The 18,287-nt window shown below is 41.5% G+C and overlaps 1 protein-coding gene across 1 annotated transcript in view; it reads right to left on the bottom strand.

Moving 5' to 3' along the window:
- The window catches only part of LOC147321604 (sodium channel protein type 3 subunit alpha-like), a 270,039-nt gene that overhangs the window by 79,200 nt on the left and 172,552 nt on the right, over nucleotides 1-18,287 (bottom strand). The window contains exons 17-19 of the mRNA XM_086305639.1: nucleotides 8,898-9,071; nucleotides 5,343-5,504; nucleotides 5,067-5,261 (exon numbers count right to left, since the gene is read on the bottom strand). Of these exons, the coding sequence (XP_086161765.1) occupies nucleotides 5,067-5,261; nucleotides 5,343-5,504; nucleotides 8,898-9,071 (531 nt within the window). The remainder of the gene's footprint in view (nucleotides 1-5,066; nucleotides 5,262-5,342; nucleotides 5,505-8,897; nucleotides 9,072-18,287) is intronic.

Here is an 18,287-nt window from a genome sequence, read left to right as displayed (position 1 = left end):
CACTTTTCTTCCACTCTTCGTTCTCCTTCTGTGTTTCCCCCTTTTGGTCTTTCCATCTTTTAAATTCCTCCCTTTCATTTTAATTCCATCTCTTTATTTCCTCCTTCCTTCCTTTCTTATCATACTTCTTCCTTTTCCTTCTTACCTTTTCTCGTTCCTTTTGTTTTCATTTTCCTTCTATTACTTCCTCTTTTTCCTTTCTGGTTCTTCGTACCCCTCCATCTCGCTGTTCATTTTTACTTTTTCCATCTTTTCCTTCTTCTGTTTACTTTTGCTCCTTATTTCCTTTTATTTAAACAGGAAGCAGGAAGCTTAATTTCTTCCCTCTGTGCCTTGTTCTTGCTTTTTCTGATTTCTTTCTTGAAACTGTGTCAGATTTATTTTCCTCTCTTCTTTCCTCTTCTGCTCTCTCCCTCTCACCATTTACCATTTCCTTCTTCCTTGTTTAGTTTTTCCACTACTTTTCCCTCTTTAGTTCTCTTGCCAAAATGTTTTCCTTTTCCTTCCTCACCTTTTCTCTTCCTCCTTCATTTCTTTTATTCTCGTACTCTCCCTTTGTCTTCTTCTCTTCCTTTCTGTTTTTCTTTTCATCTTTTCTTTTCTCTAGTACCTATTTTCTTCCTTTTATACCCTCAGTTTCCTTGTACCATTTCCTCCCCTTTCCTGTCTTTACATATGAGACTACTTTTCTTGTTCCTTTCTTTTACCCTGTGCTTCTAAATTCTCCTCTTCTTTCTTTTATTGCATTTCTTCCCTCTTCATTTTCTTCCTCCTCAACTTTTCTCCTTCTTTCCTGTACTGTATCAGTTTTATCACTTTCTTCCTCAGGTTCTTACATCTCTATTACCCCTTACCTTTTCTCCTCATCCTTCTGCAATAATCCTTTAACTCTGTTTTTATTCTTTGAATTTGTTTCTTGTTTGTTCTACTGACAACTTCTTTTCTTGAGTTTTTATCACTTCTTTCACTTTGTGAGTTCCTCTTCTTGCTCCTATCCTTTCCCACTTTTTGTCCTCCTTCCCTTTTATTCTTTTCTCCTCCCCTTTTCCTTCTTCCTTCCCTATTTTCTTCCCATTGCTCCTTCCTTATCTTCTCTTGCTTTTCTTTAATGGCATCTCCCTCTTGTCCTTTCCTTTGATCTTTTCTCTCTCTGTCTCTGTTACCACCTCTTTATTCCTTTTGGCATCACCTCGAGTTACCTTAACTTGAATTACCCTTCCTGCTTTCCTTCCTGTCTGTTTACAGTATTTGGACATGCTTTCACTTGTTTCCTCCTTCCTCACTGCCTGTTATGAGGTCTGACAACGTGACATCCTATAACCACCACCACCAAAAAAAAAAAGTCATGCACACATACAAACACGTGAACGCATGCAAGGCATGTGCACACCTAAGCACGCTGAGGTGTGCACAATGGGGCCATTTCTAAAAGGATAAATCACATGAATAGCAAAGGTTCACACACACACACACACACACACACACACACACACACACACACACACACACACACACACACACACACACACACACACACACACACACATTCATTCACTCAGGTCAGCATATCCCTCTGTAGGAGGAGATACAATTCCTGTCACTGAGGACGGAATAAGAGGCTGTTGACGGCATGCTTGTCTGCGTGTGTGTGTGTGTGTGTGTGTGTGTGTGTGTGTGTGTGTGTGTGTGTGTGTGAGCTGTCTGGCCTATCAAGCTCATTATTAAATATCCATGAGACCATTAAGCTAAATAGATGAGTGAGACTCTATTATTGCTGCGCGCACACACATTTCATGATCCACTGACTGGTGAATATGAGAATCCACTACAGAGTATATTACAGGCTGTGAAGACTAGACAAGGAAGAGGAGGGACAGAACGAGGAGCCCAGGGAACAAATGAAAATGATAAAAACGGAAATTAAGGAGTAAAATTAAATTGTATTCAAGCTCCTTTTTCCACATTTGTTGATCCTGCTTTCTTTGTCATGTAAAGCATCCTTTAAATATATTTATTTAAATATATTTATTTAAATATATTTATTTAATATATTCTATTTATCCAGTTATATTTGGACCCCAAACTCTGGTGTTGGGATATATATACGCTAAGATCTGACTGCTACTCAGACACCTGCTGCTGCTAAAACATAAATGCAGTTTAGAATAATAATGCTATAAACTGCTGAATCTGTTTGGCTGCTGCTCTCCCTGCATCAGGCTCATGTTGGGACATCAACGATTATGGAGCCATACCAACAAATCTATGATGTACTGTTTGTTAACAATAAAACATTTTGAGATGGATCTAGTTCCACAGATCCAGAAAAAAACTAAAAACTTTCAATCCAAGATATTTTTATTCCAAAAAAGAAAAGGTAGCATCGGTGCAGCACCTAGTTTCCTCTGCTGCCCAAACATCTCCTGTTCACGAGTTGATTTATCTGTTTGACCTGTTGTACTTTGGTTAATTTAAAAAAAAGAAAATCTTGTATTCGTCTTTGTGAGTAATGTCACCCTGAGATCCCGGTTCTAGGCAGAAGCATATTTATGGGATAAATTCATCTACAATCCACTGAGAATTAGGGAAGAGCCAGAAACACAACAGCTGAGACAAACTAGGAAATCATGCATACAGCAGAAGAAGCTAAAGTAACACTTTCAAGTGCTGGGATTTTATTTCAGTGTTTTTAATGTTTACAGTAAGGGGGATTCCAGAATTTGAAGAAAATTAACTTCAGCTCAGTCTTGAAACCAAAGTTAGGAGGAGGTGCAGGAATCAGGCTTCACCTCAGACTACTTGAAATAAAAGCTTATTATGGATTTTATTTTTGTCCGGTGAGGCCAAACACAAGTTGATGACCGGCTTTATTGCTTGCATTCATTTCAGTCAGATATCCTCCCACGTTATTCCACAGAGGAATATCCTCTATAGCTGAGGAGGTAGAGCAAGTCAGGCTTTAATCACAAGGTTGTTACTGGACATTCAGCTACTCGAAGTACGGGAAAAGGTACTGAACCCCAATCTAGCCCTGATGAAACGGGGTATGAGTGTATGATGATAAGGTTTTTAAAAATGATTAAAGGCATAAAGGAGGTGTGCCAAGTACCTGTCCTGACAGGTGTATTGAAATCTTACTGTAGAGGAAAACTTACTAATATTTACTCAAAATCTGGTTCAGATGTAGTTTGACTGCTGAACTTACTCATTATTATTTCAGAGATGTGTCAACTCTGCCAGCTCACAAGTGACCAGTACTTTTGTTCTTTTTACTAATGCTGCGGAACAAAGTAATAACAAACACACCCTGCATGTGACAAAGTGGTGAATAATATCGTCTCACTTCAGCTATGACTTGTGTGCTTGAATGAGTGTGTGTGTTTGGGGGGGGGGCATTTGACCATCTGATCGTGGAACTTTCTCTTCTCCAGTTACGTACTACTATAATCCCTCTCCCCCAACAGACAGACAGACACACACACACACACACACACACACACACACTCTGATTGATTGATGTGTTTAGACGTGCAGAGGTGACGTGTTCATGCTAGCAGGGGGTTGCATTGTATAGTAAGAGAGGTAAAACGAGCTCTCTCTCTGTGTGTGTGTGTGTGTGTGTGTGTGTGTGTGTGTGTGTGTGTGTGTGTGTGTGTACGTTGGGGGTGCTGGGTAAGATGAGATGGCAGATAGTTATCAGAAGAAAGGAAATCTTTTCTGTTCTCCTTTTGTCAAGTGCTCCCTGCATTGGTCTGTGTGTGTCTGTGTGTGTGAGATAACACTTAGTCTACACAAAAATTAAACTGCTAATACAGTCCAAGTAAAAACAAAACACATAAAAATGGAACGAGCATAAAACAAGTGAAATGTATTTATTGGTCAAAGGAGCTCAGCTTCAAGAATTTGCTCTGGACATTTCTTAATAATGAAAGTTATAAGATGAAATAAATGACTTTTTTGGATATGTATGTTGTGATGGTGAAGGCCATCAAAATCAGCAAGCATCCCTCCTCTGTGGACCACAAGTCTTCTCCGAGCTGGCTGAGCTGTCACATTTTCATCCCTCAGCCTCGACTCGAAGCAGGATTCGATACCCGCGGTAGCACATGGCTAAGTCAGGTCAGGAAAGCCCACCTGCTGACCAAAACACAGCCTTTCTCTTCTGCCCAACAGTTATTTTTAACGAGCTCTGTTTAGCCAAAATGCTGAATTACAGTTAACTCTAACCCTAACGACTGTAGACTCGGTCCAAAGTGCTTGGATAGAAGACAGCTGGCCTTTGATTCAAGCACTTTGGACTGGACCATGACCTGGATGATTAAGAACCTGCACAGACACACACAACTACACAACTACCAACTCAGTTTGCTCACAGTTATGAGCAAAGTTAGCCAGCATCTCTCACTACACTGAAGCAAATATCTCAACTTTTGTGAAAAATCTTCCTCACACTGCATTGAAACACTCATCAGCTGAGATTCTCCTGACAATCAGAATCCAAGGAGAAGCTTATGGACGCTGTCTGACAACAACAGGATTTCAAGGGTCTAACTTCTCTTTCACATTGACCCAGGGGGACAAAGGGACACGGCCTTGAGAAAAGTGAGAGAAATCATTAGACTTCATGGTGAGTTATGATAATATCTTACAGCAGTATTCGAAGTGTAAAACCTTTGTGTTTGGGTTGAATACATCATTGCACCAACTTAGGTCAAAAGCAGCCATTCCTCCTTCTGAACAACATTCCAGTTTGCCAATGTCGAGTCATTTAAAGTGACTGTCTCTGGAGACTGACAATGACCGTGAGACTACATGGACCAATGTTAACTACATGGACCAATGTTAAATAGCTAGCCAATGACGCTAATTTGCTAATGATGCTAAAGTTTTACATCTCCTCAAAACATTTGTTTTAACTTGCAGACTGCCAACACCAACTGACCGGCTGGAGCACAACGGACATTCCAGCTTAGTCCAATAGATGATCATACCCAGTATAAGTCAGTCACACCTCCTAAAAGTCAAAATTCCAGAGGGATTCTTTGATTAAGCAGGTAGGAACTCACCACCAGGTTTCCGATGACCATGACCAGCATGAAGACGAGGATGCAGAGCGGCTGCCCTGCGACCTCCATGCAGTCCCACATGGTCTCTATCCACTCGCCGCACAGCACCCTGAAGACGATGAGGAACGAGTGGAAGAAGTCCTTCATGTGCCAACGAGGAAGAGTGCAGTCCTTGGAGATCTTACACACACATTCCTGCAGAGGCGGCAGAAAGAAGCTCAATGTTCTGAACAAGCGACGTCAGGCCCGTACCTTAGTCTGGGTCAGAAGTGTTACCTGGTAGTTTTTCCCAAACAGTTGCATGCCGACCACGGCAAAGATGAAGACGATGATGGCGAGGACGAGCGTCAGGTTGCCCAGAGCGCCCATAGAGTTCCCGATGATCTTTATCAGCGTGTTGAGAGTTGGCCATGAGCGAGCAAGCTTAAAAACACGTAGCTGCAAGGGAAGCGAGGAAAAGGAAGAGACAGCAGAGCTAAAACCAGGTTTCTCAGATGATGTCATGGGCACATTGCTCAAGAGTTGTCTGCCATATTGGATGTAATTGAGCTATCGGTTGCTAGGGAAAAATGGAAGTTGGCAGTGGTTCCTATGGCTGTTTCTAGGTTAAATCAGATGTGAAGACAGTGCTACATGAAAAACCACACAGACATTCTCCTTCAAATTAAACGTTGTGCCTCAGCACTGCAGCCAACATGTTGCAAAGACACAACTATTACTTTGAAGGTTAACTCTTCATTTCTGGTTTGTGTCACACTTTGCACAGTTTGACTGCAGCCCAGAGAGCAGTGTTTGTGGGCAGGTGCATGACGTCCATTCCAACTACAACTGCAGCAACATACTGGTGGTCAAAGCAATCACAAGGAGGACGGGCAATTAGGGGTGGGTGATATAAACGATATACGATAGAAACAATATAAATTTGGCCAACGATAGAGATTTTGACTATATCGCTCTATCGCGATAGCGCATGTTGATGATGTCATCAAGCGGCGCCTGTTTTGGTCGAAAGCATCGCAGTGGCTAAAACCATTATCATCTGCAAATTATGGCCGGCGACAGTCACAGCAAAGAGATGAAGCCCTTTTGAAATATGGGGAAAGCCAAAAACTGCGCTTCCTCCACTTCCGTAACATTGATTCATTAATGTTGAATTCTCTCACAGCTGCTCTATTCTCATGTTGTTGCAGTATATTAATAACTAACCTCGTATTGTGGATGAATAATCTCAGTTGTTCTCCTGACTGAAGTTTGGCCCGTGTACAGCATCCTGCTATGCGATTGCATTTGTCCCTGACCAGCAGAATCCCTCACGTTAACTTTTAATGAGTGGAAAAAAAGTTGGCGTTCATCCTCCAGCTTCACTGTGCTAATGTTATGCTAACATAGCTGTGTCGCTAGCAATCATGTAGCACAACATTATATATCAGGTAGTCAGACTTCAGTAACCCCTAAAACGTCACTGCTGTTTAGTTTCTGTCTTCATTTATGTTGGAAGTGATAGCAGAGCTGTACGTTTGAATTGTTTCAGAAATCTCTCAGTCAGAACATGGTATGAAATGTTTAGGTGTAAACTAGCGAGCTAACTTCCTGTTAACTTCTGTCTCTGTTAAATTTAATAAATTCTGTTTTCATGGATGCATCGATGTAAAACTTAATTGTTACACCTGATAAAGCAGCAACGCTGATGATTTAATTAAAGATGAAAGAATTTAGACCGTTTTTAACTCTCAGTGTTTGTTTGACTTTGGGACCTGAAGTTGACGGAGTTTTGGACCCAGATTACTTCGCGAAGCTCCTCACTACGGCAGCCATAATGCTCTGACAATCCATCAAGCTGTGCGGCTTACCAAAGTTGTACTAAAACATTTTTTTAACAGATTTCTGCACGCAGAAATCGGTTTGAGGTCAGTAAGCACAACCAGAATTCACACATAAGGCACACTCTCGATTTTTGAGAAAATTAAAGGATTTTTAGTGTGGAAAATACGTTATACAGAAGAAAAGAATATATCGTGATATATATTATTACCGCACGTGCTTCAAATTATATCATATCATTATATGAATTTTAGGCCATATCGCCCAGCCCTACGGGGAATACACCTTTTTCCCTAGCAACCACTCATTGGTCACTGACTGGTCTCTAGGCCTGTGTGGTTGGGACCTTATTCATCTGATCCTATGGTCACATGTCAAGAATAATTAACATCACATGATGGGTGTCTGTAAAACTTCAATACAGGATTTCTGAGGAGAGTTTGGTGTGGCCTGTCATGGTTAATATGCTCGGCAGTTCCGCAGTAACCAAGCGCCTAGCCTCCATTTTTATTAGGATGATAGCCAAGTTGCCTCGTGTTCATCTGCTAAATTTCATCAGCTTTGCCTGAAATGTCATGTTTGTCTGAAGTAAATGGTGTAAATGTCTCTAAGATTGAGAGATATTTGGATCTTTAACAAGTCTGACAAAACAAACAGAAATTTAAATCGAAGATTTGAGGAAAATTGCTGATTTTATTTATTTGAAGTTCATTTGACGATCGTGTCTGAAGCTGCATACTCATATTGCCACAGATGGGGCTTTGTGTCGTTTTTGGACTCACAGGTGTTTTTTTACTTCTCTCTTTATTTTCAATAAATCAACCGAAAGAGAGAGGAAGACTCAAAGACAATGAAAGCATGAAACAAAATTAAGGTCAGCATCAGAGAGAGAGGAGAGAAAGAAAAAAAACAGTATTCAAAATTACAGAGCACGGCTGAGAAAACAGAGGAACAAAAGAGAAACAGAACAGAGGAAGAAAAAACAAAGAAACCAGGCCGGCGCAGAAGAAAGGCTCAAACATCAGAGTGGCTTTATTAGTGTGTGCGAGTCTGTGTGTGTGAGTGTGTTTGCCTCTGGTAGAACCTGACAATACCCAGAGTGACACTTAGAAAGATCGACGCAGACTGATGAAGACAGCCTGCGAGGATCTGTGTGTGTCTGTGTGTGTGTCAGTGTGTGTGTCTGTGTGTGTGTCAGTGTGTGTGTCTGTGTGTGTGTCTGTGTGTGCGTCTGTGTGTGTCTGTGTGTGTGTCAGTGTGTGCGTCTGTGTGTGTCTGTGTGTGTGTCTGTGTGTGTCTGTGTGTGTGTGACCACTACTGTCCTCATCTTGTTTTCCTTGTTTGCCGGTGAAGCAAAATTGGACACAGTGGAACTTATATTTTGAGTGACACCGCTCATTATCAGCCAATCATCACGTCCTCTGCGAGGTGCGAAACATCCCGCTGAACACTGCCGTCTCATTGGGCCTTCAGCTGCCCATCAGCTGAGTTTCCAGCTTAATTATTATCTCCCGACTATGAATATACTGCGATGTCCACTTTAATAATTCCTAATGAAACAGAGAGCGGATGTAGCTGTTCTTGTGTTTGTACATTGGAATGTGCTTTCTAATGTCAGACTGCCTGTACGAGGGTAATGTGACACCATGTGACTTTCTATCAACATGTTTTAGAAACTATTTCTCCTGCTAAGATCTGACAAAATGTAACAAGTGCATTTCTTTGTTTCTTGTAAAAACTGACTTGTTAGCCATTTACTCTAATGTACCTACCTTTAAGTATTTGTAGATAAATAAAATTAGATTTTTATTCAAAATAAAATACATTGAAATTTAATTTAATTACTCAGGAATTACATCCTTAGTTGGGTTTCAGGATTTTTAGTCCTTCCAAATCAATCAGAAATCAGCTGGCTGATGAACTACGTGTTGTAATGATCAACAACATTTTAATTCAAGCCACCCCTTTGTTGAATTTGGTGGTAAATGTGGGACAATCGGTGTGATTTACCAGCCTGAAGGAGCGCAACACGCTGAGCCCCTCCACATCGGACAGGCCGAGCTCCATGAGGCTGAGGCAGACAATGATGCTGTCGAAGATGTTCCAGCCCGTCTGGAAGTAGTAGTATGGATCCAGAGCGATGATCTTCAACACCATCTCTGCTGTGAAGATGCCGGAGAACACCTGAAAGAGACACAGCAAGGAATGTAAGCTAGGTTTGGGACGTGGGGAGAGCGCTGCAACGCTGTTTTATGTTAGCATTCTTTAAACACACACATAATTTTCCGAGACTGTTTTTACAGCAGCACGCTCTGAATCACAAAACGGTATTCCTGTAAATGTTTATGTTAGCAGCAGATCGTAAATGCAGCAGCAAAGCCCTGTGTGTCCATATTATTTTGATTAAAGATGATTAAAAGGACCTAGAAGTGTTTCTGAAATATCACAGCCTCTGCCTGTGTCTGCAGGAAGTGAAAACATATTTAACATGGAGAACGATGACAGCGGCAGCAGCATGTGCTCATGCTGAAGCAGACGTCGAGACGAGAAGGTTTTTATATTTTGTCTTTCACTTTGCTGCCCCAGGATGAGAGAAATCGGGCTTATTTTGAACTGTCAATCATGCAAAGCTACTCTAACCAGTCCAAGAGGGAAAATATAAAGCTGGAAATGACCGGCTTAGACAGTCAGCCACCACCCATGGGAAAAATGCTTTTCACACAATTAGACGATACAAGAGCTACAAAGTAACAACACAATGTTCTTGTATTGAGAGTACACAAAAACTGAAACTAATTGTAACACTTCAAAGCGTTGGGGTTAGTAGTACTGAGAATACAAAGGAAGCTGAGTCACAAAAGTACACACAACACAAAGGAAAGAACGTGGACATGTGCAGGTAGAGACAGAGACAGTCAGGTGAGGACACACAACCACACAGAGATACAAGAACTAAATGAAGGGCAGAGTTAGCCAAAGGGTAGGACATTTCAGACTGGGTTAGGTTCACACACACACACACACACACACACACACACACACACACACACACACACACACACACGTCACCTCGTATAACTGCTGCTGAAGTACACAAGTTCTTTAAACACCAGCAGGATTTCAGCTGCTCCAGAATAAAAGGACGTTCCAGCACACTGACCTGCTATGCTAACTTTAGCATGTGTGTCAGTTAGCATGAAGTGTAGCATCTTTCAAACAGCTGAAAGATGAAGCTAGCACAGAACGTACCACGAACTGCAGTTCCTCTAATGTCCACTCGAGGCTGTCTCCAGCACTGAGTCAGTCCCCATACACTCCCAGGTTCAAATCTCGGCTTTACAGCAGAAGGAAGCACGTTTAGAGCCTGATACAAGTAACAGTGTCGGACTTTAAAGCTAATTCCCCTCTTTGCAACATCGCTGAGTGGTGTGAGTTTTTAGGCAGCAGTGATCTGAGGACTTGGTGACAGACCTGTGTGACAGACAGAGTCTCTCAGTGTTGATTTGGTGATTTTAGAAAGTCTAATAAGACTTTTTCTCAGCTGGCTGCTCCTCTGGTTTGATCTCTTAAGCCTCTCTGTCTGCCTCTCAGTGCAGACCTCAGCTCATCCAGGGTCTGCCTCGCTCTGCTGTACATCACACGTGTGTCTGTGTGTTTGCTACATTTAAAGTGTGGGTTTATTCCACTCTGTGTGTGTGTGTTCGTGTTTTGCAGCAGCTCCTCTCCCTGCTTGTTGTTCCAGACTGAGGGGATCCTCGATGTGACACAAGCTACGTGACACACGTGTGTGTGTGTGCGTGCATGTGTGTTTTTCAGCCTGTGTGTGTTTCACAACCAGTTTGTATGAAAAATGTGTGCATGTACGTCTCCTAAAAAGTGAGTTTTCACTTCAGTTTTATTTCTGTGTTTGGGTGCTACAGAAAATCAGAGGCTCTGGGGTTACCTCTCTCTAAAATACTCACACACACACACACACACACACACCTCGATCCTCTTATATGGGCTCATTAACTCTGTAGTGCGTTGATTAGCTACTCAACAATCATGCTGTTATTATTACTGGCATCAGGAGAGCCTCTCTCTTGCTCTCGCTCGCTCGCTCGCTCGCTCGCACGCACACACACACACACACACACACACACACACACACACACACACACACACACACACACAGGTAAAGTGTGTGTGTGTTTGATGTAATGATGAAGGAGGCTCTTTCAGAACCAAAGGGTGAAGAAATACATAGAATCAAAGATTAAGAGGAAATGAATCAGTCTGAAAAAAAGGTAAATTTAAACAAATTTAACAGAAGGAGAACAAGAAGAGGAGAAGGTGAGGAAGAGAAGAATAAGAAGGAGGCTAAAGAGGAGAAGTGAAAGAAAAAGGAAGAGAAGTGAAGAAGAAGACGAGAAATGGGGTAACGGAGAAGGAGAGGAAGAATAAAAGAAGAATGATGAGGAAGATAAAACTAAGAATAAAGGAAAAGAGAAAGGAGGAGGAGGGTCAGGATGTGGAGGACAAAGGACAAAGAGGCGGTTGCTGGTTTGAATCCTGCCTGAGTTTGCATGTTCTGTGGGTTCAGCAGTCACATTTATCAGCGCTCTGTTTTTAAAGAGTGTGTGTTACTGATCGGTGCACAGAGTGTAACGGTGTGCTGACATCAGGCGGAGTGACATTAATCAAGTTAGACACAGTTCAGCTGTCAAATGTCAGCAGCTGCCTTTGGGCTCCAGCTAAAAATCACATCACTTCTCAGAACGCTTTATTTTATTATGCAAGAAATATTTGGTAAACTCTCTGAACGCTGAGGCTCAGCGAACATCACTCGGATTTATTTTTATTATAAAAACACATGGACTGATTTTTTCCCCCTGTTTTATTTCTAAAGTTTTTAAATGCAAGACAAAATGAACAGGAACACCATATGGAGTGCACCAACCACAGCAATACTTCATACAACTTTCAGAAATCATGGCAAAGTTCAAGCATGAAAAAAAAAACCTAAATTAAACCAGTAAACATATTACATTACATTGTACAAGTACATTTCTCCCATAAATCAGTCTATTGCACAGCCTCTTCACCTCACTGTGCAATACCTTTTGTGCAATACTTTTGTAAATAGTCAACAGTGCAATAGACCTCAATACTTGAAATGTGCAATTCACTTGTATTTTTATTTTTTAGTCCTATTTATTCTATTTATCCCCTTTGTATATTTTATTTATATTGTCTCTGTATTTATATATATGTGTGTGTAATATTCTGTAACTCTGTAACTTCTGTCGGTGCTGTGCTTTTTTGGAAATCGAATTTCCCAGAGGAACCCACCCGAGGGATTAATAAAGTTCTATCTATCTATCTATTAAAAAGAAATCAACAGATCACAGTTTTCCTTCCTTTCTATTATTTTAAGAGATACATATATGCATAGATTTGCTCTGAAAATTAGGACAATATTAATTTGCATATATTAGTTTTCATTTGTATCTCATTTGCTTCATTAGCATTTTGTTATTAAATTAATCATTGTACAATTTATTTAGGTTTTGGGGTGGGGAGTGGAGGGTTGTATTGAATACTGAAAATAGGCCAATGAGAATAAATATCAATAATACAGTTTAAAATTTAGGTTACTTTACAAACAGCTGTCCTGACATTGGCTGTGAACAAAACTCGCCAGTCAGGTAGCGAGTAATCCCGCCACAATAAAGTGCAGCGTAATAATGCTTTAGGTCTCCATAAAATATGAAGATTAGACAAATAAAACAAGTGGAAACCAACACAGAAATGATAAAGCTGCAGTTCCTCTGTTGTCCACTTGAGGCTCACTTCCACCTCACAGGCAGCTGGAGCTGTTTGCTAGGCTTCACCTCAGCTGAGTGGCCTTTTGGAGCATTTTTAATGACATCATGTGACCAATAATATGGCTCCTGCCAAACAGTCTGAGCTCCTGTACTTTGAATGATTGAGTGTCTGTGCATTTGAACTCTATAGTTTACTGATACGAACCACTAACCAAGCTTGGTAGCATTGCAGCAGCCAAATCACTAATTTGAGTGCGACATCATCAACAGTGGTTTGACTGCATTCATCTTTTTATACAAGTTCTGTGTGGAGGGTCTTAAAGGCAGACATGTCTCACCTGAACTTTTCAGAGCACACTTTAATCAGGTAAGTTACTTTGCTTCATCTCCTAATCCTAGCACTCTGCGATTTTACTCCAAATCAGAGGAGTTACGTTTAGCTTGCTTTTTAAAGTTAAAGGAGCTTGGAAAGAAAAGCGTCTGGACTTCTTTAAGTTGCTTGAAGACGTTTCACCTCTCATCCGAGAAGCTTCTTCAGTTCTAAGGTCAAATGGTGGAGAGTCCCAGATATAAACCTAGTGGCAAATTCCCCCCACAGAGGGACAAAAGGACCCCCTGATGATCCTCTAATCGCCTGAGCCAAGGTGGGAAACTGGGCGTGGGTCCCAATCAGCCAGAGTTTCGGGTGTGTTCATTGTGAAACCTGGCCCCACCTTATCATGCGAATTCCTCGATGACCTGGATGACTGAGAATCTTCACAGACATCTTGCTTTTTAAAATTATACACGACTAACTGTCCACACTTTGTTGTGAAACAGGCGTTAGTCTGTGGGCCGAGATCTAGGTCTGAGATCCAGTTCAGCCAGCAGACTCGCTCGCTTCCTCACCAAACAGTTATGTCTGTGAGAACGAAGAGATGGCAAGTTTAAGGTCTAGACACTGTGTTCTCCACTGAGTGTGTGTGTCTGCGCGTGCTGATTCATTGACTGAGCAATGAAAAACTACTCGGGTCAGCAAGTAAGTGTGTGTGTGTGTGTGTGTGTGTGTGCGAATGCTGCTGGCTCCCAAACAGGGGTTGTCGACATCAGCACTCAGTAATAACAGTAACATCAGCAGAGAGAGGATGACACGGACTGTGTGAGTGTGTGCGCGAGACACACATGATTATTTTTGTCACAACCAGGCAGATGTAATGAGTAAGCAGCACACACACACACACACAGAGACACCGTGTCCATGTGGATTTCCTGATGATAAATTGCTTGTTCAAGTCTAAAGCTCATCAGTTTTTAAAATGTTTTTCCTAAATTCTGTTTATACGCTAATTTTACTTTAAAACATTTTACATCCCTGAGTTTTTGTCTTCCCCATCACTGTCCTAGTGCCTGTTAGCAAGGGCAGGACTATGCTGACCAAATTAGATAGGTTACAGCAGAGGACTGTGTGTTATTGTGAGGAAACACCACAGAAGAAGCCTGTCACGCAAAAAACACCTTTCATCAGAGCAAGGAAACGTCTCATTCTTCACCTACATGCTAACACGACGTCGGAAAAGAATTGGAAGAGTTACAGAGTTTGACTTTTTAGGTTTAAGACTCAAGACGTGAATGTTGTGGAGCAACATCAATGAATGACTTAATGGTAAGAAGCACTGAAAGAAGCGTGTCAAGTGAAATGATCCTCCTTTTATTCAGGAGTCTTTTGTTCATCAAGATGACCCCTGAATACACAGAACGCCCCAAAATCAGACAGCCCTCTATGAGCAAGCCCTTGGTGACAGTGGGAAAGAAAAACTCCCTTTTGACAGGAAGAAACCTCAGGCAGAACTAGGCTGCCATCTATTGCAACTGGTTGGAGGGTTAGGGAAGGAGACATGAAAAAAGACACAGTGTGGAAGAGAGCCAGAGATTAATATTGGCTAATTATGATTATATGATTAACTGTAGAGCGAATGATATTCATCCTGGAGATCCAAGACTTATAGACCTGTTCCGCAAGACTTTTCGATCACTCCATTGTTAGAGCAACTAAAAGTTCATATGCAATAATTTGCTTTATTTTGTAGTACACCTCCGTTATGTGACCTGCCTACTTTTCCATGCAGACACATAGAAAGCTAGAGGTGAGAAGACCAGCAGGAAAACCCTGTGAGCACCAATGACAACAGAGTCAGACAGCCTGAAGGGAAGAGCTGGGTTGGTGGCGGGTTGCAAAGTGGCTTGCAAATATAGAGCAATCAAAAGGGCAATCAAAAGAAATGTAAATGGGGTAGCCAGTTGCAAAATGCATGGGTCAGTTATATATATATCTCTACCTGTATATGTAAATATGATCTGCCCAGGGTTTTCTATTCTATTCTATTGACAGAGCTTAAGTTTTCAGTCTCACTGAACTCACTATGTTTGATTTATATTTCATAAATTCTGTGAAACTGCCACAACCCAAAGACTTTATATTAGCATGCTATATTAACATGCTATATTAGCATGCTATCATTTCCTAGTTAAACAGTGTTAACATAGCATTCAGCTGCTAGTCCCTCTCAGACTGACAACTCAATCCATCCATCTTCTTTCTCGTTGGAGCGTATCCTAGCTGTCATACTGTCATAGGTTGTGATTCAGGATACACTCAAAACCTTAAAATCAGATAAATGTTTTCAGATTTATTAAAATAAAAAACCAGACTTAATCTAAAATCCATCTAAAGTCCATACTGTGCTTCTATGATGAGAGACATTAAAGGTTAAGTATAATGAGGATGAGTTGTGCCCTTGATGCAGAGTGCTGCTCTGTGGATAAAAGCCTTCAGTGAATGTATGCATTCTATAGATCTTTGCACACATGGAAATATTGATAAGTGAAACCAGAGAGCGACGCTGAAGAGCACACGAGAAATAGCTACAAAAAGTGAAAACTGACATCGATTGTGTCAGCACAGAAATGACCTGAAATGATCCTTACATAACACACACACACACACACACACACACACACACAAAGAGACACACAGCAGAGGCTCTCCTGTCCGTCAGAAAGGCTAGCTAAATGCTATGTAAACATCTGTGAGGATTAGAGGTTTTAGCCTATAAAGAACTTAGCGACTCCACAGTGCAATCGGATCCCGTTGACACGACGCGGCGTTTATCTGAGACTTCAGCGCCTCTGAATTGAAATGGAGGAGCGCTTCAAACTGTTTACGTTGCAAAAGTATATAGCTGCATTAAACTGGAGGCAAGATGACAGCAACATTAGAGGGATATTATACAACAGCTCGTGCTTTTGACTCCTTGACGTTCCTTGGGGGTTTTGAAGCTGTCTGAACATGTGGGCATACACAGCTGACCAGCTTAACGTACACAACATCATTATATAAATCGAATCAATCACTTTGTTTCAAAACTATCGATCCATCAGCTCTGTCTGCTCAATCCTACAGAGAGAGGCGAGCTATCAAATACCATCCACTCTCACACCTATACACTTAGCACATAAGAGTAAGACTCTTCAAGAGTAACAGAGAGCGACTCTTCCAGCAAAAACCAGGGCAAAAGATGCCTTAAAGCAGCGGCCCCCCACCCCCGGGCCTCGGACCGGTACCGGGCCGCGAGAGTCTAGGCTCAGGTGTGAAATGTATGGTTTTCAGGATTTTTATTGGTTTTCAGCGTTATTTTGTTATCGTTTTTTTTCATTAACTTGGTTTTCCTGGGTCTTTTCACGTGTGTTATGAATAAATCTTATTTTTTCGGTACCGGTACTAGTTTTATTTTTGTTGTATTTATCCGTGACACCTTAAAGGCCGGTCCGTGAAAATATTGTCGGGCATAAACCCGTCCGTGGCGCAAAAAAGGTTGGAGACCGCTGCCTTAAAGGGTCATTTCATTGTTATTTTGCCATATTTTCTGCAGTCCAAATACACTCACCAGATAAATCATCAGAAGATCCATTCAAAGTTTTGGTGACTTTAAATTTTAAAAGCTTTTTTTGTCCCATAAATTATACAACTTCTTCAGATTAGTAAAGCTGCTCTATTAATGGGTAGAGATTAATAACATCTCCTGGCTTTGGACCGGCTTCTCCCCATTCTGTCTCACTGTATGGTTATAGTGAGCCAAGAAAATGAATACAGACAATTAAGTACGCCTTTGTTACAGTAACAAATATGTCTGTCAGCACACAGTTAAAGCTGCTGCGAGCCTGTTCTGAGCAAACACAATCAACTCATGCAGCTATTGATTGGGCCTCTGGAGGTTGTGACAGGACAGCTTCCATCTTTGGCATTTCAGAACTGTGCCATAGATTTCTATTTAGGATTCAGCGACATTTGCAATCCTTATACTGTGTCTGGTTAATCTAAAATTTAGAGTTAGAGCAGCTTATGAGTTTCACTTCTGTAGTTTGAACACAGTGAAAAGACAGCATGAGCATTGGTGGCTGCGCAACCAATCAGAAGAAGCAATAAAGCAGTGCCGTATTTCTCTGCTGATTCGCCTCAGTTGAAACTGAAGATCATTTTGTTTACTTACTCTTTGAAGTGATTGGTTGTTTACAGAGGAAAATGAATGCTGGGGCATCATAGCATTACTAAAAGCATCTCTCATAATCCATGTGACTCTCCCACAGAGGCCCACCTTTGAGCCTGGCCCCACTGACTGAACCACTACTGCCGGCAGGCCAAAATCACTGTTTCTACTTAGAAACTGTATTACCATTTTCTGCCTGCAGCCTGAGCTGAGGAGACCTGACATCACTGGACGGAAACAAGTGTGTGTGTGTGTGTGTGTGTGTGTGTGTGTGTGTACAGGTGTGATTAGCACGCTGACTCTGGCTGAGGGCCTTTCACACCTCAGGTGAACCAATTACCATATTGCATCAACCTATCAGCTCCTGTCAGATAGTCGGGACACCTGCGGGCTCAAACACTGGAGTTAGTCACAGTGGTTTAAAGCTATCTGACCCGCATCTGTCAGCTCTAATACTGAAACCCACCTTGCCTTTTTTTTTTACAAAAGGAAAAAAACACAGACTTTTCTAGAAAGGCAATGAAATTAGTTTCTATTTTTCCTCTCTGAATCCTGAGGATTTGAAATTGTCCAAAAAGATTTGCTGTGGTTTCAAATGTCCGACGGGGGTTTCCCAAACCGTCACGCTCTTTGTCACTTTTGGAAAATGTCACAGTCTCTTCAACCCGCCCGAAGTTTGTTTCCACACCTGCTTGTAAACAACCAGTGAGGAGCTTCCTTCACTCTGCTCTTCCAAGACAAGTTTGCATGATGTGAGATTCACGAAACTGACTGAATCTCTCATTTCAGCGATTTAGAGATAACCTTGTGTTACAATACAAAGAGATAAAGTACATATCTCTGAAAATGTGGCAGGTAAAAGTCCTGACATTTTTCCCAGCATGAAACAGGATATTGGATGTGACATTATCAGGTTTCTTTACATACACCATGCTATTAGTTTATGGAAGACAACAATGGATAGGTAGGTAGTACATGACAAGACGCACTCAGCTAACTTAAGGCCTCAGACACACAGGAGAGACCTGCCAGCGACCGTTCAGCACCCACTGGGTTTTTCCTCACCAACT

This window comes from Aulonocara sp. 'chitande type north' Nkhata Bay, linkage group LG9 (assembly GCF_057382095.1).
Source record: "Aulonocara sp. 'chitande type north' Nkhata Bay isolate Kocher_YH1m ecotype deep benthic linkage group LG9, A_spYH_male_GT1.1, whole genome shotgun sequence".
Classification (NCBI taxonomy): Eukaryota; Metazoa; Chordata; class Actinopteri; order Cichliformes; family Cichlidae; genus Aulonocara; species Aulonocara sp. 'chitande type north' Nkhata Bay.
Note: the sequence above shows the minus strand (reverse complement) of the source record. Positions and strands in the feature narration are given on the sequence as shown.